Below are 27,694 nucleotides of genomic sequence, written 5' to 3'. Positions count from 1 at the left end.
TCTGAAGACACATTGGTTTCCGGACAATAACTTTAGTTTAAGTGAATAGATCTCTATGAAATTTTTTAAGAAGGTTCAATACCACAAAAGGAAGGTTGGGATTGATTTTGGGGATGATGGTCCCAACCGTTTAGGAATAAGGGCCCAAAACAAGCATTTTTCTAGTTTCAGGATAATAACTCGTGTATAAGTATTTCGATTGCTCTGAAATTGTACTACAATGTTTAATACCACAAATAGAAGGTTGGGATTCATGTTAGGGGTTATGGAGGCCAACAGTTTAGGAATTTAGGGCCAAAAAAGGGCCAAAAATAAGCATTTTGTTCCAGTTTCCAGACAATAACTTTTGTGTAAGTGTATGGATCTCTCTGACATTGTACAACAAGGTTCCATATAACAATGGGAAGGCTGGGATTGAGTTTGGTGTTAATTGCCCCAAACATGTAGGAATTAGGGGCCAAAATGGCCAAAAACAAGCATTTTTCTAGTTTCCAGACAATAACTTGTGTGTAAGTGTATGGATCTCTCTGAAATTGTACTACAAGGTTTCATACTACAAAGGAAAGGGTGGGATTGAGTTTTGGGGTTATTGCTCCAAGGGAGGTTTAAAAAAAAAAGGGGGGGGGGATTTTTTCAGAATTTTTTTATTCATTTTTTTTTTAAAATTTTTAAAATTTCAAAGTTTCAAGAAGAAATCGTCAGTTGCACAGTATTGCGCAATGGATTTATAAGATCTTTGACCACATTTATTTTGTGTCAGAAACCTAAACTATGTCAAAAATTTGATCACAATCCAAATTCAGACAGTATCAAGCTTGAATATTGTGTCCAAATTTGCCCCAACTGTTCAGGGTTCGACCTCTGCGGTCGTATGAGGCTGCGCTCAGCGAAGCATTTTTATACGACTGCGGTCGTATATTGGTATGACGTTGGCGTCGTCATCTGAAGACACATTGGTTTTTGCACAATAACTTTAGATTAAGTGAATGGATCTCTATGAAATTTTACTATGAGGTTCAATACTACAAAAGGAAGGTTGGGATTGATTTTGGGGGTTATGGTACCAACAGTTAAGGAATTAGGGGCCAAAAATAAGCATTTTTGTAACTTCCAGACAATAACTTGTGTGTTAGTGTATGGATCTCTCTGACATTGTACCACAAGGTTCTATATCACAAAGGGAATGCTTGGATTGATTTTGGGGGTAATTGCCTCAAAATTTTAGGAATTGGGGGCCAAAAAAGGGGCAAAAAACAAGCATTTTTCTAGTTTCATGACAATAACTTGTGTGTAAGTGTATGGATCTTTCTGAAATTGTACTACAAGGTTTCATATCACAAAGGGAAGGCTGGGATTGATTTTTGGGGTAATTGCCCAAAACGTTTAGGAATAAGGGGCCAAAAAGGGGCCAAAAATAAGCATTTTTCTAGTTTCCAGACAATTACTTGTGTTCAAGTGTATGGATCTCTCTGAAATTGTACTGCACAGTACCATACCACAAAGGGAAGGCTGGGATTGATTTTTGGGGTAATTGCCTCAATAATGATGAAATAATAATGATATGGTTTGATTTCATCAAAAATTGAAATATTGGGGTTCTTTGATATGCTGAATCTAACCGTGTATTTAGATTCTTAATTTTTGTTCCCGTTTTCAAATTGATCTACATTAAGGTCCAAAGGGTCCAAAATTAAACTTAGTTTGATTTTAACAAAAATTGAATTCTTGGGGTTCTTTGATATGCTGAATCTAACCGTGTATGTATTTAGATTTTGGATATTGGACCATAATAGGTAAATTAAAAATTTTTAAGTTCTTAGACCACATTCATTCTGTGTCAGAAACCTATGCTGTGTCAAATATTTAATCACAATCCAAATTCAGAGCTGTATCAAGCTTGAATGTTGTGTCCATACTTGCCCCAACTGTTCAGGGTTCGACCTCTACTGTCGTATCAAGCTGCGCCCAGCTGAGCATTTTATATTCACTGTTATTCATAGAGTAAAGTTCATACTGTGGATTCAGTATTATTCGTTGGATACCAATTTTCATGGATTTCGTTGGTACAGGGAAACCTTAAATTTAAATGTTCAAGGAATTACAAATGTTCTATATGAATATATACAGACTTGAGTCAAACCAAGAAATCAAATATCCACGAATATGTAAGTTTTCCTTAATCCACAAAAATTAGTACCCACGAAAAATAAATGAATCCACAGTAATAAATTAAGCAATTATATGCAACTGTGTGGCCTTCAACAATGAGAAAAACCCATACCATATAGTCGGCTATAAAAGGGTCGGATATGAAAAATGTGAAACAATTCAAACAAAAAAAACTAAAGGCCTAATTTATAACAAAATAATTTGTAAAAAAACAGATATGACCAACATTTTGTGGGTACAGGTGAATCACAAATTTAACAGTTCAACAAATTATAAATTTTCTATAGGCTTGTATGCAGACTTTAGCAACACCACAAAATAAAATATTCATAAAAATGAAAGTTTTCATCAATCCACGAAAATTGGTACCTATGAAAATAAATGAATCAACAGTGATTTATTTTTAATAATTACTTATACTTTTACAGGGTGTCCAGCCAATGAGATTTTGGTGACAGTTGACAAAGAATATTGTAGGAAGGACATTACAGAGGACACATCAATATCACATCTGATACCTACATATAAGGATGCTGGTCTTTGCTCTTATGCTCTCCTCTTTTTCCTGTTGAAGAAACAAAATATCTTCCTAGATAACTACTGTTCTCAGACCAAGCAAAAGTAAGTTCGTTAAACACATAAATATAGAATTCCTTTGTAAAAATAAGGAGATGTGGTATTATTGCCAATGTGCAGCAATCCACCAAAGTTAAAAAGATCATGAATATGAGCAATTTTAGGTCACTGTATAGCCTTTAACAATGAGAAAAACCCATACCTTATAGTATTAAGCTATAAAATGCCCTGACACAAATTTGCCTTTGTTTTAAAGATTTGACTTATACATCAGTACCTAGTAAAGCTGGAATAATAATTCCCTACTTCAGGAGATATTTGGCTACAGCGTTAACTATCCATAGACCAAAGAACAATGATGTAAACAGCTACAGGTTGTCATATTGCCTTTAATAATGAGCAAAACACAAACTATTTAGTCAGTTTTATAGACCAAACATGAAATAATCCAACTGAGAAAATCAGTGACCTGATTTATGATTCAACAATGAACTGTTATCTACTCTGAATTAAATTTTTCCTGCCAAAAGTAAGTTTCATTTTGCAAGAACTCATTCATTCAATCCTTGCAATTCTATATTACCAGTATGTGATAATTATAATTCAATGAGGCCGTTTGAATCTCAGGTAAATACAAATGGAAAGAAAATTTTCTAGAACTAATATCAGTCATTGTGAGTAATTTATTAGTGTCAACTTTTTATATTTAGACTTTATTAAAGAAATCATTATTTTTCTATATGTGAAAGTCGCAAAAATAAATCACTCACGAAAATTAGTTGGTTTACAGTATTTTGGAACATTATAAAAATGGACCTTGACCTCTTTTTTGCAGAGAGGACAATCTTCCTAAAGTTCATGTGAAGGACATATCATCTGCTCACCTGATTAGTTACCATCCTGACAAAGATCTGTTACCCATGGTGTTAGCAAACTGTAATTATTCATTTGAAGTAGGACAGGGAACCAGAATAGATTACAATGTTACTAACCTTGAGAGACAGTTGATGGACAGATTCCTCTTTTCAAAATCTCTCATCACCAAAATCCATGAGGTAAAATTTTACCTACAAACAACAGCTACTTTGTACTCAACATTCGGTTGAAAAAAAAGGTAGAAGATACCAAAGCAACAATAAAAAAAAACTCAAGTTGAAGAAAGACAGACAATTCTATGGCCAAAAAAAAAAGCGATAAAAGACAAACAACAGTCTACCTTATCAACTAGTGTCACCCCTTGTTTTGCTAATGGCAAGTAACAATTTTGTGATAAGTTGCATTCATTGAAATACTTATTGAGGAAAAGAGAAAGATATACTGTAAATTCAGAAATTTTTGTGAATTTGAATTGCAGATGTTTTTATTAATGCTGAAAATTGAATTTCAGATGTTTTTGTTTATGCAGAAAATGCGACAGAATTAGGTTCCTTATAATAAAAACATGCATTCATATTTTCAGTTGTGATTTTCCTTCACAAAATTTTGCAATTGCACTAATTTAACTTCACATTTTTACCAGTACTTAATGGTTTGCAATATTTAGATTCCACCAATGAATCAAGTGTGTTACGATATTTCTCTACTTGAGACATTTGAAAAAATCATTTGCTGAGAACAAAGTTTTCTCTGGAGATGAGAAATATTTTTCTCACAACGATCAAGAATATGAAAAAAGCATGAAAATTAGAGAAAATAAATGCATGCATTAATTTCTGAATTTACCATAATCTACAAAAATATAATCATGAACCAGGTAACAATCTTTTCAAACTGCATGGTCTATTTAATCAAGCTAAGGTTTTTGTCGAACCTGCGACTTCTGTCGCTGAAAGCTCGACATGGGGAAAGTGATCTGGCAGTGGTAGTGTTAACTAGCTTCTTCAAAGCTCAATATTTCAGAGGGTAGAAGACCTGGATGCTTCATACTTTGTATAGATGCCTTATGATATGAAGTTTCCATCTGTTATATGTCCATTGTCCTTGACCTCATTTTTATGGTTCAGTGATTAAAAAAAAAGTCAAGATTTTTTGTAATGCTAATTTGTCTCTTATTATCAGTAATAGGACAACTATATATGTGCGTACCTTGCAAGGTCCTCATGCCTGTCAGACAGTTTTCAATTGACATCCACCTCATGTCATGGATCAGTGAACAAGGTTAGGTTTTTGTGGTCAAGTTCATATCTCAGAGGTCTACTATATTTGGTGTATGTCATGACTGTAAGGTGTACATGTCCAGCTGGCAGTGTCATCTGACCTTGACCTCATTTTCATGGTTCAGTGGTAAAAGTTAAGTTTTTGTGTTTTGGTCTATTTTTCTAATACTGTATGCAATTATAGGTCAACTATATTTGGTGTATGAAAATATTTTACCATGTACATGTCAGTCTGGCAGGTTTTATTTGACCTTGACCTCATTTTCACGGTTTATTAAGCAATGTTAAGTTTTTGTGTATTGGTCTGTTTTTCTTTAAGCAATAGGTCAACTATATTTGGTGTATGGAATGATAGAAAGGTGTATATGTCTGTCTGGCAGGTATCATCTGACCTTCACCTCATTTTCATGGTTCATTGGTCAATATAAAATTTCCATGGTTTGGTCTGTTTCTTTTATACTATAAGCAATAGTTCATCTATATTCGGTGTATGGAATGATTGTATTAAAGGTGTACATGTATTTCTGCCTTGGTTTATCTGACCTTGACCTCATTTTCTTGGATCATAAATGTTAATGGGATACTTGTAGTAAAACTTTATATTGAGCCCTATTAACATTAAATCAATGGTTAGTATATAGCACACGAGACATTTCAGCATGTGCACTCTTGTCTTTATTTTAAAAGAAAATTTATCAAAATATAAAGAAAACAATGAAAAAGAAACCCAAAAATTACAGAAAAAGGAATTTCATGGTATCATAGTCATGAAATTCTGTTGTTGCCAAAACTTTACCTGCATATAATTTTTGTGGTGGTAAAATAAATCAGTTTGTCAAATGATTTGAGTGTTTTTTTATTACAGATAGAGACAATCACTTATCGATCTGAATCTACTAATGCTGTGGTCTTCAAAAGTTTATATCTGAGAGTTAAACAGGTAAGACTACTCTATTTCACAGCATATTTTCACTTGTATTTTCTGGTCCTTGATTGAATGGGAAATGGAACTTAATTTTGTGTCCTGCAATAATTTGAGAAAAGTTTTACCAATGCTTTTCAAATTTTTAGATGTTGTTAATGATGTCAAAGGTGAGTTAAGTCCTTGATTAATGGGAAAACAAGACTTTATGTTGATTTCATGTGAAAACGATAGAACAGTTGATTACATTCCTTTTTCAAATTTTGATATGTTGTTTCTCATGACAAAATGGAAGTCAAGATTGGATATGATGACTTCATGTTAGCCAGTCATGAGTTATTGCCCTTGATTGTATTAACAATGACACTAATGAATATGAGAAAAATTTGGCTTGCTGTCGTTTTAAAAGCCATGTGTATTTTTTATTTGAATAAGTGCATACTGAAATCAGTATTATATGTTTATATTCCTAAATCAGTGGGTTTTTTTTTAATGATTTCATCGATTCTAGTTTTCACTCTTTAAAAACATATTCCTATATTGAATACAAAATTTTAAAATAAAATGATACTGATAGGAGTATTTAAAACTGGTTTAAATGATAACTAAGTTTTTTTGTCAACTGCTGTGAAAAACCGGAAAAACACAAATATATCTATGGTATATGACATATAGTGAGTATCATTATGAAATTATTTTATTTCAATTAGGAGAGACTTAACCCAGCAGTTTTGAGTCAGATATGTGGAGAATTACGTCTAAAATCCTACCCTGATCTCTGTGAGAGTTTAGACAAGCTAGACATTGCAATTAGCTTTTTGAAGTCTGTAGGATCTGATCCAGAAAGTTCATTGAATGACTTTATGACAAACACACTGAAGATGGACAATCCATTTCCTAGTCAAAAGGTATAGTTTATGTATACTGTGTATTCATTTGTATTTCGTGGATTGAAAAAAAAATTGTATTTTCGTAGATAGGTGATTTCTTGGATTTGTTTAACATTTAAATTTGTAGTTCACCCAGGAAATCCATGAAAATTGGTACCCTTGAATAATAATGAATCCATCATATATATTAGTTCAGTAACACCTGCCATGCCTGTTCAACCTTTACACAAAAAATCAACGATTTAGTTTCGACCCTTTGTTAAAATAGATTCAAATCTGAATGGTAAACTATAGTGCATGTTTAATATTTAAGATCAGCAATTTTCATCAGAAAGCTATGATTACAATATTTTTGTTTAAAGTTAAAGCATATGCTATGCAGTTGTCATGAAGAACTCCATTTTATATTCTATGCGGTTGTGAATGTTACAGCTAGACAACAGAGAAACATTGTGCGCACAAAATGTTGCAAAAAATCTAATATTGGATATTGTAAGGAGCTGTTAGCTAAAATAAAACATAAAACTAAGGATTACTTTTGAATAATGATAAATTCACTAATTATTATACCCCCGCTTTAAAAAAGTGGGGGTATACTGTCCATCCGTCAGTCCATCCATCCGTCCGTCAGTCCGTCCTTCCGTCCCATGAATATTTTTTCGTCGCATCTTTCTCAGGAACTACATTACAAGGATTTTTGAAATTTGGTTTCAGGGTTTATATAAGTCAGCTATACCGTGTGATGCGTTTTCAGATTCATCACTCAACAACTTCCTGTTTACCGTCAAATATTTGGGCGGGGGTATCATCAGTGAGCAGTAGCTCGCAGTTTCACTTGTTTGTTTTTCATTTTGTAGGCACAACAAGCGACTAGATGTAAACATACTATGTCACTGTGGATTACTTTAGCAATGGAAAGAGCTAAATTCCTGGCTAAATACGACAAGGTTAGTAATGTACTCAAAGATTCTTAAAGATAAGTACGAAAAATAAAAGATTGTAGCCAATGTTGACAGTAAAATTACTATGCTTAGCAAATTTGACCTTAAATGAATATGGCTATTCTTATTAGATTTCTGAGGTCATATAGCTCCTTAAGTTTCTATGTTTTTTTATGCCACCGCCATAGCGGAGGGGGCATTAAGTTTAACCCTTATCCGTCTGTCCGTCTGTCCTTCCATCCGTACGTCCAAAAGTTGGTTTCCATTCTCTAACTTTAGTTTACCTCAACCAAATGTTATGAAACTTATGCACAATACTATTACCACAAAACACAGATCAAGTTAATTTTGGTTGTGTCGCTTTAATCTTTCTAGAGTTATGCCCCTTTACAAATGGAAAAATTGCTGAATTTTTCGTTTCCGTTCTCTAACTTTAGTTTGCTTCAACCAAATGTTATGAAACTTATACACAATGCTTATTACCACAAAACTCAGATCAAGTACAAATTTGGGTAGTGCCACTTTTACCGTTCTTCACTTGTGTCCCTTTATAACTTTATATGATATGCAAGCGGGGGCGTCATCCTTTGTGTACCATGGACACATTCCCCATTTATTTTTAATAATATATCTCATGCTTTCACATGTTTAAATTTGAGTGTTAAAAATAATACATACAAGCAATACTAACACTTAAAATTTATAGAGGTTTGAATTTCATGTTTCCAAATTCTCCAAGATATTTTAAAAGCCATCTGTCAATTTTTTTTCCCGTTGCATTACATTTTGTTTTGCCTGGCAACCCTTATACTTCTTAATATTTTTACCCAACTTTCCTCTAACATGTCTAAATGATTTTTTTTATAAACTATTTTGAAACTCTTGTTATTTCAATTGCATACTTTTTAACTTCCTTCTCGATACTTATGAATTCCCTTACATGGTAAATTTCCAAACACTTTTCTATCCATATGTCTTAGGTTTTCAGATGTTTGTCTCTATAGCAAGTACACATAGAATTTCATGTCAGAGATATCAACTGCATTTTAATCCCTCCTATGTCCTTTCTGTTTCAATAAATAATAAATAGCAAATTAAAAGGTAGATTGTTCAATGGGTTATAATACGACCGCAAAAAAATTTTTGTGGTCGTATATTGGTATGACGTTGGCGTCGTCGTCGTCCGGCGTTGTCGTCGTCGTCCGGCGTCGTCCGAAGACACATTGGTTTTCGCACTCTAACTTTAGTTTAAGTGAATGGATCTTTATGAAATTTTACCACAAGGTTCAATACCACAAAAGGAAGGTTGGGATTGATTTTGGGGGTTATGGTAATAACAGTAAAGGAATTAGGGGCCAAAAAGGGGCCAAAAATAAGCATTTTTGTAACTTCCAGACATAACTTGTGTGTTAGTGTATGGATCTCTCTGACATTGTACCACAAGGTTCCATATCACTAAAGGAATGCTGGGATTGATTTTGGGGGTAATTGCCTCCAAATTTATGAATTAGGGGCCAAAAAAGGGGCAAAAAACAAGCATTTTTCTAGTTTCATGACAATAACTTGTGTGTAAGTGTATGGATCTTTCTGAAATTGTACTACAAGGTTCCATATCACAAAGGGAAAGCTGGGTTTGAGTTTGGGGGTAATTGCCCTAAACGTTTAGGAATTTGGGGCCAAAAAGGGGCCAAAAAACACATTGTTTTCTAGTTTCCAGACAATAACTTGTGTTCAAGTGTATGGATCTCTCTGAAATTGTACTGCAAGGTACCATACCACAAAGGGAAGGCTGGGATTGAGTTTGGGGGTGATGAATCATAATGGGGGTTCAAAAAATTTTGGGGGGGGATTCATTTTTTTTTCCTTTTTTTTCTTTTTTTTCTTTTTTTCCTTTTTTGTTCCTTTTAAAATTTTCCATTTTAAGTTGGTTATTTCTGATTTATATTTAAAATCAAATAATAATGATATGGTAGGAGATACACACCAATCAGGATGTGTAAATTATTATATAATAAGTATTGTGCAATAGCAAGAAATTTTCAATTGCACAGTATTGCACAATAGCAAGAAATCTTCAATTGCACAGTATTGCGCAATAGCAAGAAATCTTCAATTGCACAGTATTGCGCAATAGCAAGAAATATCCAATAGCACAATATTGCGCAATAGCAAGAAATTGTCAATTGTACAGTATTGCGCAATAGCAAGAAATATTTAATAGCACAGGATTGTGCAAAAGAAGATACTTCCTATAAATTGCTTATTTCTTGACCAATTTCAATGGGGTTTTATTCTTGATTTCATGGGGTTCTTTAATATGCTGAATCTAACCGTGTATTTAGTTTTTGGATTTTGGGCCCCGTTTTTAAATTGGTCCACATTGAGGTCCAAAGGGTCCAAAATTAAACTTTGTTTGATTTCATCAAAAATTGAATTATTGGGGTTCTTTGATATGCCGAATCTAACTGTGTATTTAGATTCTTAAATTTTGGTTCCGTTTTCAAATTGGTCTACATTAAGGTCCAAAGGGTCCAAAATTAAACTTAGTTTGATTTTAACAAAAATTGAATTCTTAGGGTTCTTTGATATGCTGAATCTAAACATGTATTTAGATTTTTGATTATGGGCCCAGTTTTCAAGTTGGTCCAAATCGGGGTCCAAAATTAAACTTTGTTTGATTTCAACAAAAATTGAATATATGGGGTTCTTTGATATGCTGAATCTAACCATGTATTTAGATTTTTGATTTTTGGGCCCCGTTATCAACTTTGTCCACATTGAGGTCAAAAGGGTCCAAAATTAAACTTTGTTTGATTTCATCAAAAATTGAATTATTGGGGTTCTTTGATATGCCGAATCTAACCGTGTATTTAGATTCTTAATTTTTGGTTCCGTTTTCAAATTGGTCTACATTAAGGTCCAAAGGGTCCAAAATTAAACTTAGTTTGATTTTAACAAAAATTGAATTCTTAGGGTTCTTTGATATGCTGAATCTAAACATGTATTTAGATTTTTGATTATGGGCCCAGTTTTCAAGTTGGTCCAAATCGGGGTCCAAAATTAAACTTTGTTTGATTTCAACAAAAATTGAATATATGGGGTTCTTTGATATGCTGAATCTAACCATGTATTTAGATTTTTGATTTTTGGGCCCCGTTATCAACTTTGTCCACATTGAGGTCAAAAGGGTCCAAAATTAAACTTTGTTTGATTTCATCAAAAATTGAATTCTTGGGGTTCTTTGATATGCTGAATCTAACCATGTATTTAGATTTTGGATATTGGACCATAATAGGTGAATGTCCAATTTAAAATTTTTAAGTTCTTAGACCACATTCAATCTGTGTTAGAAACCTATGCTGTGTCAAATATTTAATCACAATCCAAATCCAAAGCTGTATCAAGCTTGAATGTTGTGTCCATACTTCCCCAAACTGTTCAGGGTTCGACCTCTGCGGTCGTATCAAGCTGCGCCCTGCGGAGCATTTTATTATATATGTGACGGGATTGCTTCCCTTAGTAAATGTGGTAGATAGTTAGTCAGCCGTTAGTGGTTGAGCTAAGGAAGTACTTCTTTAGCTCAGTCAGTATACATGCTGCCTTGTAACACAGAGGTCCCGGGTTCGGGTGCGGGTGGAGACAAGCAATTTTGTAATGAAATTCATGCTCTCCAGTTACTTTGGTGCCCAACTGAAAAACCCACTATGGTTAGAGAGGAATTCTAGCTAGGGTATGTGTGTGAGAGTCATAATGGTATGATGACTCTTGAGATGGGGTAAGTGTGACGGGATTGCTTCCCTTAGTAAATGTGGTAGATACTTAGTCAGCTGTAAGCGGTTGAACTAAGGAAGTACTTCTTTAGCTCAGTCAGTATATGTGCTGCCTTGTAACACAGAGGTCCTGGGTTCGAGTCCGAGTGGAGACAAGCAATTTTGTAATGAAATTCATGCTCTCCGGTTACATATATATAATAAATTGATGAAAGGGAAGTACTGACGTAATCCACATAAATACTACAAATTTGAATTCAAGGACACATTAACAGACCTGCCAACTTTCCTGATTTGTGGGGATATCCCCATGAGGGGTGTTGATCACACTCATTCAAACAATATAATAGTAGATTAAAAACACTTATGACTATAAAAGAGGAGCATTATGTCCTCTTGTGCCAAAAATACCCCATGGAGATTTTGAAAAGTTGGCAGGTATGCATTAATCATTAAGGCCTTGCTGTCCTCATGACATAAGACATGAAAAGAAATATCATATAATACATTAATTAGACAATAATCTATAAACACACACAAAAAACAACCCCAGAAATCTAATACATTCAACAATAAACATGTATCCATGCCACATGTCAAGCTCTAAATTATCTTTAATAAAAACTATTAATGATTTAAATCACGTTTTAACAGATCTAGTTGAAGATCTGCCATCAACACCAAATTCCTTAATAAAACAAAATTTTGCTCAGATAAATACCACCACTGAGAGGATTCTGGGCTTCAGATGGATTCATGAAAGTGTTTAGAGGTTAAGTTAGTTTTTTTGGGGGTCACCTCTGTCCCTCGAGGTGTCATGCCACCATTGATTCTTCCCTATTAGTCTTTGTTAAATTTGCACTTTTCAAAAAAATTTTGCAGAATTTATCTTTGTTTCAAATAAAGAAATACTTGGCATGAGTAAAGTTTTATCCTGTCCAGTACTATAGACAAAATTTCACATAATGTTTCATTACATATAAGAAAATAACCATCACTGGAAGTTAACCAATCACATTTTCACCCTTTTTATACGACCGCAAAAAAATTTTGTGGTCATATATTGGTATGACGTTGGCGTCGTCGTCGTCGTCGTCGTCGTCCGAATACATATTGGTTTTCGCACTCTAACTTTAGTTTAAGTGAATGGATCTTTTTGAAATTTGACCATAAGGTTAAATACCACAAGAGGAAGGTTGGGATTGATTTTGGGGGTTATGGTACCAACAGTTAAGGAATTAGGGGCCAAAAAGGGGCCAAAAATGAGCATTTTCTAGTTTCCAGACAATAACTGTGGAACGGTGTATGGATCTCTCTGAAATTATACTACAAGTTTCCATACCACAAAGGGATGGTTAGGATTTGCTTTGGGGGGTTATGGCTCAAACCGTTTAGGAATTAGGGGCAAAAAAGGGGGAAAAACAAGGTTGTCCTGGTTAATGGACAAATACTTTAGTACAAAACATAATTTAAAGCAGTGTTGAAATTATCTCCCTTACACTGCTTTTAAATTATGTATAAAGTAATGGTTAATGAACAATAAAGATAATCTAAAACAGTGTAAGGGAGGTAATCCAAATACAACGTTTTGGTTACTTCCCTTACACTGCTTTTAAATTATGTTTAAAGAAATGCATATTTATAAAGGAAGACCAGTAAAAATATCTGCAAATGTTTTCATCTTTTTTTTTTATGAAAGATTTGACACTATATTTTTATTAATTCTATTATAAAATAGATTAAGTTAGCACTATGGTAAATTTAAATGGGTAATTATGGTTGCCAACTCCATTGGAAATTTGAATTGAGATTATGACCATATCTTGAGGGAAAGAATTTTTTTGGGGGAAAAAGGGGGGGGGGATAAAAAGAAATTGTGGGGGGCCAATTTTTTCTCATTTCAGATTTCAGAAATTAAAAAGAATTATTCTTCAAATATTATTTTTTTTTCAAATTTCAAATATTGAAAAATTTCAAGAAGTAATCTTTAATTGCACAGTATGGCGCATTAGATTTGTAAAATCTTTGATCACATTTATTTATTTGTTATGCCGAATCTAACAGTGTATTTAGATTTTTAATTTTGGGTCCAGTTTTCAAATTGGTCTACATTAATGTCCAAAGGGTCCAAAATTAAACTTTGTTTGATTTTAGCAAAAATTTAATATATGAGGTTCTTTGATATGCTGAATCTAAACATGAATTTAGATTTTTGATTTTTGGCCCAGTTTTCAAGTTGGTCCAAATTGGGGTCCAAAATTAAACTTTGTTTGATTTCAACAAAAATTGAATATATGGGGTTCTTTGATATGCTGAATCTAACCATGTATTTAGATTTTTTATTTGTGGACCCCGTTATCTAATTGGTTCATATTGAGGTCAAAAGGGTCCAAAATTAAACTTTGTTTGATTTCATCTAAAATTGAATTATTGGGGTTCTTTGATATTCCAAATCTAACCGTGTATTTAGGTTTTTAATTTTGGGTCCTGTTTTTTAAATTGGTCTACATTGAGGTCCAAAGGGTCCAAAATTAAACTTAGTTTGATTTTGACAAAAATTGAATTCTTGGGGTTCTTTGATTTGCTGAATCTAAACATGTGTTTAGATTTTTGATTATGGGCCCAGTTTTCAAGTTGGTCCAAGATAGGGTCCAGTATTTAAACTTTGTTTGATTTCAACAAAAATTGAATATATGGGGTTCTTTGATATGCTGAATCTAAACATGTATTTAGATTTTTGATTATGGGCCCAGTTTTCCAGTTGGTCCAAATTGGGGTCCAAAATTAAACTTTGTTTGATTTCAACAAAAATTGAATATATGAGGTTCTTTGATATGCTGAATCTAACCATGTATTTAGATTTTTTATTTGTAGGCCCCGCTATCAAATTGGTTCATATTGAGGTCAAAAGGGTCCAAAATTAAACTTTGTTTGATTTCATCGAAAATTGAATTATTGGGGTTCTTTGATATGCCAAATCTAACCGTGTTTTTAGATTTTTAATTTGGGTCCCGTTTTTTAAATTGGTCTTCATTGAGGTCCAAAGGGTCCAAAATTAAACTTAGTTTGATTTTAACAAAAATTGAATTCTTGGGGTTCTTTGATATGCTGAATCTAAACATGTGTTTAGAGTTTTGATTATGGGCCCAGTTTTCAAGTTGGTCCAAGTTGGGGTCCAAAATTAAACTTTTTTTGATTTCAACAAAAATTGAATATATGGGGTTCTTTGATATGCTGAATCTAACCATGAATTTAGATTTTTTATTTGTGGGCCCCGCTATCAAATTGGTTCATATTGAGGTCAAAAGGGTCCAAAATTAAACTTTGTTTGATTTCATCAAAAATTGAATTATTGGGGTTCTTTGATATTCCAAACCTAACTGTGTATTTAGATTTTTAATTTTAAGTCCCGTTTTTTAAATTGGTCTACATTAAGGTCCAAAGGGTCCAAAATTAAACTTAGTTTGATTTTAGCAAAAATTGAATTCTTGGGGTTCTTTGATATGCTGAATCTAAACATGTGTTTAGATTTTTGATTATGGGCCCAGTTTTCAAGTTTGTCCAAGTTGGGGTCCAAAATTAAACTTTGTTTGATTTTAACAAAAATTGAATATATGGGGTTCTTTGATATGCTGAATCTAACCATGTATTTTGATTTTGGACATTGGACCATAATAGGTAAATTAAAAAAATTCAAGTTCTTAAACCACGTTCTTTCTGTGTCAGAAACCTATGCTGTGTCAAATATTTAATAACAATCCAAATTCAGAGCTGTATCAAGCTTGAATGTTGTGTCCATACTTGCCCCAACTGTTCAGGGTTCGACCTCTGCGGTCGTATCAAGCTGCGCCCCAGCGAAGCATTTTATTCTATCTGTGTACAAGCTTTAGTAACCATGTAACCTCAAGTTTCCAAAATATTCTATAGAAACACCAAATGAAAAAATAATAGTGCTTTGAAACACCCAAGATATATGTCTATGACACAGAAATGTTTTACTGCAATGAAATGTAGGATTAATTTCCTACAACTGTCAAATTCAAGGGAATATTTTTTTTCAACCCTTTTTCGTATGCAACCAGATGTGACATACTATGATTTGATGGTAGTACACCTCAATGAAATACAGTTAACTTTGCAGGTTTACCTAAGACCAAAGCATATTTTTTTTTCTATTTTTAGAAAGCTTTTGAAGGAATATCAGAGAACTTTAAGAAACCATTAACACAAGAACAGACACAAGGTGTTGAGGATATTTTAAACAAATTACCTATAGAACTGATTGATGTCTTTGTGGAGTTATTATTTGAATGTATTGTTCTAAAAATAGACGTCCCACAGAATATTGATGATGAAGACTATGTTGATATGTCTAAAATCTGGTAAGAATAAATTTCTGTTTTTAAAGGCAGTGCTTTAATGCCTTTCTAGTTGCCGTGTTAATCTTTCTTTCCGCGATATCCAACTTATCTACGTGGGGGGTCATTAGGCTCCAAGTAGATCCGGAAAATGTTAATTCTCTCCTCTTCTTATTGTGATATAAAATGTTTTTTGTTTCATTTCATTTACATTGGGAAATAGAGAAACGATCATTGTGTTTTGTTAGTTTTAAAAACTTTTGATATATTTGTATTTTACATTATAAGCAGTCAACCGATTGACAAACTAGAATTATTTGAATTCCGTGTGTAAAGAGGTCGGGTTAATTTCGAGTGTTATCTGCAATCTAGATGTTTATAAATCATTTCAGTCGTTGATATAATAATTAAAGGTCGACTGAACATGATTATATTATACAATTTAAAGCGCATTTCTGTTTATGCACGCGAACCCGTCTAACGTTATTGTTATTTCGCAGTTATATAAAGTAGCAAATTATCGTTCCTGAATAGGTGGCGCCGTGGTAGCCGATCCTGTTCTTCAACTTCCGGTTTCTGCACTGTGCAACTATTACAGTTGCATTTTTAATTAACGATGCCAAGTACTTGTTGTTGTGTACCTGGATGTCATTTAAGAGGAGGACATGCATTTCCAAATGACTTAAAAAGAAGGAAAAGTTGGATCAACGCCATGGCCCATACGCAGATTGGACGAGAACACGGTGAAATCGTGGAGTCCATCTCAATCAGCTGTTGTTTGCAAGGCACATTTTACTGAAAAAGACTTCGTGCAGGAAACTATTCATGGTAAAACTCTATTTTCTTTTTAAAATATATAGTTATATATGTAATCGCCATGCGAATAAACCAAAGTCTGTTTACAACCGCAATTATCGTTTTAGAATAAAAGGGGGTGGTAAATTCATGACGTCATAATTTTTTGGATTACGATTCAATGTGATCTGTTTGAGATTTTTTGATGCTTGCTACAATTATAATGATTTCTTACAAGAGGTATATCATACTGAGAATTATTTTAGCAGTAATTATGCTAATGTAGTAATGACAGGAATGCATAAGCTATGCCTCATAGACTTTCTTGAAAAATACATGTATCAATGACAATGTTAACAGGAACAAAACAATGACATGCTCTCATCTATATTATAGTTATTTAGGTACAAACAATTTATGTTTGTTGCATACGTCTCTCATTGTTTGTCCTTTGGATTTACATAACATACATTTTGATGTACATTGAATCAGGCTAACATAGTTTTATCCAGATTGTAATGAATAAATCTAGTTAATATTTTGCCAGGTAGTACAAAGTATGCATTGCTAATAGAAGTTCATTTAATTATCAAAAAACTAATGTTTTATAACCTTTTTCAGAGCGCAAACCCTCCATACAGAGACTTAAGTCTACTGCCATTCCCAGCCTATTTTCCTGGATCAAGCAAGAGACTGAATCGTCCGCAAAAAGAAAAATCAGGGCAGTTTCCTGTGAAAACAAAAGAACTAAACTTGATGAATATTGTAGTAGAAATCTAGAGGAAAGTTTTGATTGTAAAGTTGGTTTTCCTGAAGAAGTCATTCATACTGCAGACAGGATTTATGACTGTCCACCACCAACTGCCGAGCTAATGTTGAGCTTCACAGATGGAATTACGCAAACACCATCAATGCCTATATTTTCAGCAGAGAATTTTGAAATGAAGACACGTGACACAGCCATGCATTTTTATACCAGTTTAGAGTTGTATACTAAATTTTTATTTGTTTTGACCACACTTGGTCCAGCAGCACATTGTTTGAGATACATATATTTTCAAATTGATAGGGTGTCATTTGAAACTAGTGTTTTGAATATTGTGTAAACATGGATTGTTTTTATGTCTAAACAGTGGCGTGAGGCTAACACTTGGCCATTTAGTCAGGTATTTTTCGCCATCCAACTTCAAATTAAAGTTTCCTACAACTTGGATTATTATTGACAGCACAGAATATCCCGTGATAAAACATAAAGCTCCTAGAGCTCAGGCAACCTTTTCATCATATAAAAACAGAAACACTGAAAATACTTGTATGTTCGACACCTGGTGGTTTAGTCAACTACAAAAATGTATGTCTCTAATGCATATGTAGGTTGTACCAGTGACTGTGAAATAGTTGAAAGATGTAGAATACATGTGTAGTTCAATTATGTGATCCAGGTGACAGTGTGATGGCAGACAAAGGTTTAAATGTGCAAGATTTGTTTGCTCACTTTTTTCAAAAAAAGAAACAGAATTAGTTCCAAAACTCTTATACGGGATAGAAAAGTCTCCAATTAACACGTGCACATAGAGCTAATTATTGGACTTGGAAAAACATACAAAATTCTAATAAATCCTATGAATGGAACTGAAACAAAACTTTCATCTGAAATAACATTTAGTTGTTTTATGTTGTGTAATTTTAGAACTTGTATTGTGCCAAAGGATGCATAAATAAAAGTGACGCAATGAAGTTTATTCTGATATATATATATAAATATTATTTACAATTACATGCACATGTAAATTGTAATGCATGAAAAAATAAGGAGATGTGGTATGATATTCAGTGAGTTTATCGAACCAAAGTGCATAAGAAATGGGTTAAGCAGTTACAGGTGTTACTGTCACCGTACAATCTCCAACAATTAGAAAAACTTGTACCGTGTAAAAAATTTCAGAGATCTTACAACTAAGTTTGACTTTGGTGAATTGTTTATATCTGTTGATGTAAATATAAAAAAGAAGATGTGGTATGATTGCCAATGTGAGAACTCTCCACAAGAGACCAAATGACACAGAAATTAACAGCTATAGGTCACAGTACGTCCTTCAACAATGAGCAAAGCACATACCGCACAGTGAGCTATAAAAGGCCCCGAAATGACAATGTAAAACAATTCAAACAAGAAAACTAACGGCCTAATTTATGTACAAAAAATGAACGAATAACAAATATGCAACACATAAACAAACGACAACCACTGAATTACAGGCTCCTGACTTGGGACAGGCACATACATGTACATACAGAATGTGGCGGGGTTAAACATGTTAGCGGGATCCCAACCCACCCCCTAACCTGGGACAGTGGTGTAACAGTACAATATAAGAACGAACTATAAAAATCAGTTGAAAGAGGCTTAACTCATCAGATGGATAAATACAAATACAAGTGGACGTGGCCGGGTAGTTGTACATCCAAACAACTAAAAGACACTAAGTACAGATCTGAGAGTACTCGCATTTACTGACAGCTAGTTCAAAGCCACTAACAACTGATAAAAAAATCTTGCATCTAAGACTAAATTATCAATCCGTAAGCTCCCTTTAGAATTTTATAAATTTTAGATTTTACATTTCTGAGTTGTGGGGTTTTATTCATTAAAAAAGGGGGGATTTTCCAGTTTTTGGACAACAACTCAAAAATGCTTTAAGCAGTTCGCATGAAACTTTGGTGAATTATTTATAGCTATTGATGTAATCTCCCTATTGATTTTCATAAATTTCAAATATGACATTGAGAAGAAATTGAACTTTATTTGTTTATAGTCTGGCAACAGATTTATTAAGTATTGCGCAACAGCACAGTGTATTGCACAACAGCAAGAAATCTTTAATTGAATATAAATTCAATTCATATAACCGATTTCAAGTTCTTTGACTACATTTATTCAGAAACTATAATATGTCAAATATTTAATTACAATCCGAATTCAGACCTGTATCAAGCTTGAATATTGTGTCCATTTTTGCCCCAACTGTTCAGGGTTGGACCTCTGCAGGTGTATCCAGCTGCGCTCAGCGAATCAGTTTATTTCTTAATTAAGAACTCCTTTTTGTCGAGCCTGCGACTTTTGTCGCAGAAAGCTCGACATAGGGATAGTGATCCGGTGGCAGTGTTAGCTAACTTCTTAAAAGCTTTATATTTTAGAAGGTGGAAGGTCTGGATGCTTCATACTTTGTATATGGATGCCTCATGTTACGAAGTTTCCGTCAGTCACATGTCCAATGTCCTTGACCTCATTTTCATGGTTCAGTGACTACTTGAAAAAAAGTTAAGATTTTTTGTAATGTTAAATTCTCTCTTATTATAAGTAATAGGATAACTATATTTGGTATGTGTGTACCTTGCAAGGTCCTCATGCCCGTCAGACAGTTTTCACTTGACCTCAACCTCATTTCATGGATCAGTGAACAAGTTTAAGTTTTGGTGGTCAAGTCCATATCTCAGATACTATAAGCAATAGGTCTAGTATATTCGGTGTATGGAAGGACTGTCCAACTGGCAGGTGTTATCTGACCTTGACCTCATGTTCATGGTTCAGTGGTTATAGTTAAACTTTTGTGTTTTGGTCTGTTTTTCTTATACTGTATGCAATAGGTCTACTATATTTGGTGTATGGAATGATTGTAAGGTGTACATGTCTAGCTGGCAGGTGTCATCTGACCTTGACCTCATTTTCATGGTTCAGTGGTCAAAGTTAAGTTTTGGAGTTTTGGTCTTTTTTTCTAATACTATATGCAATAGTTCAACTATATTTGGTGTATGGAAATATTTTATGATCTATTTGTCAGTCACACAGGTTTTTTTATACGACCTCAAAAAAATTTTTGTGGTCGTATATTGGTATGACGTTGGCGTCGTCGTCGTCGTCGTCCGAAGACGCATTAGTTTTCGCACTCTAACTTTAGTTTAAGTGAATGGATCTCTATGAAATTTTACCATAAGGTTCAATACCACAAAAGGAAGGTGGGGATTGATTTTGGGGGTTATGGTACCAACAGTTAAGGAATTAGGGGCCAAAAAGGGGCCAAAAATAAGCATTTTCTAGTTTCCAGACAATAACTGTGGAACGGTGTATGGATCTCTCTGAAATTATACTACAAGTTTCCATACCACAAAGGGATGGTGAGAATTTGCTTTGGGGGGTTATTGCTCAAACCGTTTAAGAATTAGGGGCAAAAAAGGGGGAAAAACAAGGTTGTCCTCATTAATGGACAAATACTTTAGTACAAAACATAATTTAAAGCAGTGTAAGGGAGATAAATCAAATACATCATTGAAATTATCTCCCTTACACTGCTTTTAAATTATGTATAAAGAAATGCATATTTATAAAGGAAGACCAGTATGGCGCATTAGGTTTGTAAAATCTTTGACCACATTTATTTATTTGTTATGCCGAATCTAACCGTGTATTTAGATTTTTAATTTTGGGTCCAGTTTTCAAATTTGTCTACATTAAGGTCCAAAGGGTCCAACATTAAACTTTGTTTGATTTTAACAAAAATTGAATATATGGGGTTCTTTGATATGCTGAATCTAAACATGTATTTAGATTTTAGATTTTTGGCCCAGTTTTCAAGTTGGTCCAAATTGGGGTCCAAAATTAAACTTTGTTTGATTTCAACAAAAATTGAATATATGGGGTTCTTTGATATGCTGAATCTAACCATGTATTAGATTTTTTATTTGTGGACCCCGCTATCAAATTGGTTCATATTGAGGTCAAAAGGGTCCAAAATTAAACTTTGTTTGATTTCATCAAAAATTGAATTATTGGGGTTCTTTGATATGCCAAATCTAACCGTGTATTTAGATTTTTAATTTTGGGTCCCGTTTTTTAAATTGGTCTACATTAAGGTCCAAAGGGTCCAAAATTAAACTTAGTTTGATTTTAACAAAAATTGAATTCTTGGGGTTCTTTGATATGCTGAATCTAAACATGTGTTTAGATTTTTGATTATGGGCCCAGTTTTCAAGTTTGTCCAAGTTGGGGTCCAAAATTAAACTTTGTTTGATTTCAACAAAAATTGAATATATGGGGTTCTTTGATATGCTGAATCTAAACATGTATTTAGATTTTAGATTTTTGGTCCAGTTTTCAAGTTGGTCCAAATTGGGGTCCAAAATTAAACTTTGTTTGATTTCAACAAAAATTGAATATATGGGGTTCTTTGATATGCTGAATCTAACCATGTATTTAGATTTTTTATTTGTGGACCCCGCTATCAAATTGGTTCATATTGAGGTCAAAAGGGTCCAAAATTAAACTTTGTTTGATTTCATCAAAAATTGAATTATTGGGGTTCTTTGATATGCCAAATCTAACCGTGTATTTAGATTTTTAATTTTGGGTCCCGTTTTTTAAATTGGTGTACATTAAGGTCCAAAGGGTCCAAAATTAAACTTAGTTTGATTTTAACAAAAACTGAATTTTTGGGGTTCTTTGATATGCTGAATCTAAACATGTGTTTAGATTTTTGATTATGGGACCAGTTTTCAAGTTTGTCCAAGTTGGGGTCCAAAATTAAACTTTGTTTGATTTCAACAAAAATTGAATATATGGGGTTCTTTGATATGCTGAATCTAAACATGCATTTAGATTTTAGATTTTTGACCCAGTTTTCAAGTTGGTCCAAATTGGGGTCCAAAATTAAACTTTGTTTGATTTCAACAAAAATTGAATATATGGGGTTCTTTGATATGCTGAATCTTACCATGTATTTAGATTTTTTATTTGTGGGCCCGCTATCAAATTGGTTCATATTGAGGTCAAAAGGGTCCAAAATTAAACTTTGTTTGATTTCATCAAAAATTGAATTATTGGGGTTCTTTGATATGCCAAATCTAACCGTAATTTTAGATTTTTAATTTTGGGTCCCGTTTTTTTAAATTGGTCTACATTAAGGTCCAAAGGGTCCAAAATTAAACTTAGTTTGATTTTAACAAAAATTGAATTCTTGAGGTACTTTGATATGCTGAATCTAAACATGTGTTTAGATTTTTAATTTTGGGTCCCGTTTTTTTAAATTGGTCTACATTAAGGTCCAAAGGGTCCAAAATTAAACTTAGTTTGATTTTAACAAAAATTGAATTCTTGAGGTACTTTGATATGCTGAATCTAAACATGTGTTTAGATTTTTGATTATGGGACCAGTTTTCAAGTTTGTCCAAGTTGGGGTCCAAAATTAAACTTTGTTTGATTTCAACAAAAATTGAATATATGGGGTTCTTTGATATGCTGAATCTAACCATGTATTTTGATTTTGGACATTTGACCATAATAGGTAAATTAAAAAAATTGAAGTTCTTAGACCACATTCTTTCTGTGTCAGAAACCTATGCTGTGTCAAATATTTAATCACAATCCAAATTCAGAGCTGTATCAAGCTTGAATGTTGTGTCCATACTTGCCCCAACTGTTCAGGGTTCGACCTCTGCGGTCGTATCAAGCTGCGCCCAGTGAAGCATTTTATTTTACCTTGACCTCATTTTCAAGGTTCATTGCTCAGTTTTAAGTTTTTGTGTTTTGGTCTGTTTTTCTTAAACTATAAGCAATAGGTCAACTATATTTGTTGTATGGAAGAATTGTTAGCTGTACATGCTTGCCTAGCATGGTTCATCTGACCTTGACCTCATTTTCTTGGTTCATTGGTCAATGTTTAGTTTACTTGGTTAATGTTAAGTTTATGTGACAGTTGTAATAAAGCTTTATATTTAGGACTATCAACATAATATCAATGATTAGTAAAGAAGTCGAGACATTTCAGCGTGTGCACTCTTGTTTCATTCATAAATTACTTTATACTTGGAAATATAATTTTGCTTGGAGTTATAGTTTCTAAAAAAAGTATTGTCATTGAAAGAGTTGACATGTTGCAATGTACATTTATTCTACATAGTTTTATGGTACCAAATCAAAAGTTTATATAAAAGAAAGAAGTCAAAGTTTTCCCATCATAGTTTAGTTACATACATTTTTTTTGTACCTGAGGTCGTTGAATATAGATCATTATATAAATAAGGAGATGTGTCATAATTGCCAATGAAACAACTATCACCCATACATTGTACTTACCAGTAACAAACCACATTTGCAAAGTCGAATAAAATACAGTTGATAACATTTACTTATTACTAAAAAGAAAATGCCAAACCATTTTTAACAGTATTTGACTATAAACATAGATAAAAAAGGTACAAACTGGACATAATGCACTAGTTCATAAACAAATGAGAACAATCGCCTTCATATAGTGCTCAGAATATGACATTCATAAAACTTATTCAATATCATTAGAGAACTCTAAATCTTAAATACTGAAAGCCACCTCTGATAAGTACAATGTACTATGCAAGATAATGATATAACTGGACTAAAAATACACACAACCTGTAATTAACTGCCTTTACAAAGCTTTCGCGCTTTGATTATCTTCTGCTGATGTATCAAAGAAGTGGATTACATTCTTATAGAACATGTAAGAAAACCAAATAAGAATTTCACAAGTTTGCCTAATTTTGACATCATCTCTTAACTTTTTTTTTTCATTACATTTTGATAAGGTTAATGTGGCCCACATTTAATTAATTTAAAACTATTTATTGTAAAATACACATTATAAAATATTTATGATATTACCATTGACATTTTTGAATCAACCTCAGTGAGGATGTAAAAATGTGTTGCTTGATTGCGAATCTGTTGCAATACATAGGTCTCAGATTGTCTTCAGTCGTCATAGTACACATAATTGTCATTATTTGGCAATAATTTAATTTTGGATGTAACACGTCTTCTGATTGGCTGACGTTGTTTTGTTTATCAGCTCATAGACATAATTTTGTCATGTGACCGTGACGTCATCAACGTTTTTTCATGGTTTACTCCGGTTTAAAATGGAATTTAGAATTAAATTATAAGAAATGACTGTAATATTTTTCTGTCTATTCGAAATAACATCAAAAATGTGGTGCACACTGAATAACCCGCGTACTTAAATAAAATTCAATATTTTTAAAGGATTATAATAATGTAAATTCAGAAATTATTGCGAGGTTTTTATAAATGCGCATAATGCGACTGGATGAGTATCACAATTACAAGAAATTACATTCTTAATTTGATACAGATATCTGTCATTCTGTATGCAGATTTTCCTGAAATACAATATTAATCTTCATAAATTGCAATAATAACTGCGTACACTAATTTCTGTATTTAAAAAAAAATGTGGTGATAGGAGCCAATAAATGTGTCCTATATCATAAAATTTAGAATGGAAATGGGGAATATGTCAAAGAGACAACAACCTGACCAAAGAGCAGATAACAGCCGAAGGCCACCAATAGGTCTTCAACATAGTGAGAAAATCCCGCACCCAGAGGCTGATTTCAGCTGGCCCCTGAACAGAAATGTGTACATAGCTTATCATATCATGGACATGTCAAAACATTCAATTATATGGATTTGTTTGTAGTCATAGACATATCTTAAAGTAATCACCTGTTATTTAAAATTGTAGTTTACGTGATGCACTAATTGGATATCTTGATGCCTGTCCATATGATGAGGATTTGACAATAGAAGATACTTTAATGACAGCCATTGGTCAGTTACCATCAGATAAAGAGGATACCAACAGGATATCGACAGCACAGTCTATAGAAGTCTGGAGTCTAGTCAATAAAGTCTTTACAAGTAAACAAAGACAAAGACATTAGATAGCAAACCAGAGGAAAAATATCAAATATATGTGCCATAGAACATTTTGAGTGATCTCAAATTTTTTGGTAATTCTCTCAATGTAAATGTCTTTGAATGAATACATTGAATAAGAGATGATTTTGACAGGTTTACACTTAAATGCTACGGTACGAAATTTTACAACAGCACAAAGTTGAAATCATGTTTCTACATAGCTGGGATGCACATGAGCTATGACAATATATGTATGCATAATAAGTAAATGAGTAGACCCGGTGTTTTTGTTTTTGTTTGTTTATTTATTTTTTCACTTGTTTGAAATCCTTAGAATGTGATATGATAAAAATATTTCAAAAAAATGTAAAGAGACCATTGTGATATGCAAAGTATTTACCAAAGACGCAGGTGCAGATTCTAGTTGCAATAAAAAATATATACAGGATTTTTTTTTATCAAATTAATTAATGGGACCAGTTAAGATATTTTCATTTGTTTACTGAACATCATAATACTTGTTACTTGGGTAACTGTAAGTTTGTTGATCTTGTTTTTTTTTTAATTATTTGTTCCATTCTGCACTCGGGTTTCTATCATGTTTTGTAAATAAAATGATATGTAATATGTAGGTATAAGATTTTTTTAAAGCTTGAAATTTTGTTTTAATTCAGTTTCATATATTGTCTTTCATTAAATTGTGCAATTATTGATATATTTATATTCAAATTGGTTGTCCTTTTTTGTTGTTGTTGAATAGAAAAAATGTATTGCCTTAATTTTTTATAATTTGAAATTTTGTAGTCATATTTTGGTATGGGCATGTTATGAAGGTCTGCCAATATGTTGTCTAGTGTGTGTAGATGTATTATTCCAGACAATGATAGTTTAAAAATTGGAAATCACAAAGTTTTATAAGAGCAGTACTAAAATTAAGGACTTAAACCACATAGGTTAGAAAAATGGGAATACAATGCATTCAGATCATTTAACCTTTATCATTGCCCACTGATGTTTTTTGTATTGCTGTGTTTTTGAATATTTGAATATTTCCGTCTGAAAAGTGTGTTTTAATAATTTATTTAAAACACAAAATGAGCTGTATTGATACATTAATAATTCGTGGATTGTAACATTCTTTAGTCCTTTTAAAAATAAGTTAATTTTATTAGTAAATAAGAATGATATTATTATCTGGTCACTTCTATACAAAAATATCTCATTTCATTAATTTTGTGATGACTTCCTGTGTCACAATTGTCTTATTTGACCACAAAAAAAAATGTCATTTTAAATATAGTTTTGCTTAATTTGAATAGGAACAATACAGCAGGTGTTTGATAATGACCTGAGTTTCACCTAAGCAGTTTTGGTTTCAACATCAAGATATTTATTTTAAACAGCTCTTTGTAACATTAAATAGAGTTGACCAGTACATGTAGCAAGAAAACTAATATGAGTTTTGGCTGATTAGAAGTAGATCATTTTCTAAATTTCATTTATCTGTTACACATGTTATTATATATTATTTCTGTTGTATTTTCAATAGTATTATGAACTTTTTGTCTCTTCTTTACTTCTACTTTTCTTTTCTTTTTAATTTGCTACAGTATTTAGTAATATAAAGTCAAAACATCTGTCAGTCCTTTTTAAAATTTGCTGATGTTTAATCCGATCAGAAGGATTCTTAATATAGAATTAAGTCAAATTTGTAGTCTGATTTTGAAAATTATGATTAACATTATACAATTAAATAAACAAGGATTCATATTTTTGTTATTTAAGATATCATCAAAAACAGGAATTATGGTAACCTCATTCATTAATTATTATACCCCCGCTTTAAAAAAGGGGGGTATACTGTTTTACCTCTGTCTGTCCTTCCGTCAGTCCGTCTGTCCCTCCCATGAATATTTTCGTCACATTTTTCTCAGGAACTACTTGGCAAGGATTTCTGAAATTTGGTTTCAGGGTTTATATAAGTAAGTTACACCGTGTGATGCGTTTTCAGATTCATCACTCAACAACTTCCTGTTTACGGAACACTTGTATTATTTTACACATGATAGCCAAGTTGAAAATTTTCGTCACATTTTTCTCAGGAACTACTTGACAAGGATTTCTGAAATTTGGTTTCAGGGTTTATATAAGTCAGCTTTACCGTGTGATGCGTTTTCAGGTTAATCATTAACAACTTCCTGTTTACCGAAATATTACGGCGGGGGTATCATCAGTGAGCAGTAGCTCATAGTTTTACTTGTTAATATCTCTGAAACAACACAAACATTTGAGATACGTACCAGCCGAACCTGTTCCGTACCAAACCGGGAAACCTCTATTATACAGTATATGTTTTATAATTTTT

At 32.8% G+C, this 27,694-nt stretch overlaps 1 protein-coding gene across 1 annotated transcript in view; it reads left to right on the top strand.

Annotated features, from left to right (window-relative positions):
• LOC127724130 (E3 ubiquitin-protein ligase rnf213-alpha-like) overlaps window positions 1-27,099 on the top strand; it is a 160,336-nt gene extending 133,237 nt beyond the window's left edge. The window contains exons 72-78 of the mRNA XM_052230992.1: window positions 2,598-2,790; window positions 3,581-3,800; window positions 5,767-5,841; window positions 6,534-6,731; window positions 7,571-7,660; window positions 15,607-15,806; window positions 25,154-27,099. Coding sequence (XP_052086952.1) covers window positions 2,598-2,790; window positions 3,581-3,800; window positions 5,767-5,841; window positions 6,534-6,731; window positions 7,571-7,660; window positions 15,607-15,806; window positions 25,154-25,352 — 1,175 coding nt within the window. The 3' untranslated portion in view covers window positions 25,353-27,099. The remainder of the gene's footprint in view (window positions 1-2,597; window positions 2,791-3,580; window positions 3,801-5,766; window positions 5,842-6,533; window positions 6,732-7,570; window positions 7,661-15,606; window positions 15,807-25,153) is intronic.
• Window positions 27,100-27,694: the final 595 nt, after the last annotated feature.

The sequence above is a fragment of the Mytilus californianus genome, unplaced genomic scaffold (genome assembly GCF_021869535.1).
Source record: "Mytilus californianus isolate M0D057914Y unplaced genomic scaffold, xbMytCali1.0.p SCAF_14, whole genome shotgun sequence".
NCBI classification, from domain to species: domain Eukaryota; kingdom Metazoa; phylum Mollusca; class Bivalvia; order Mytilida; family Mytilidae; genus Mytilus; species Mytilus californianus.
This window is presented reverse-complemented; position numbering and strand designations above follow the sequence as displayed.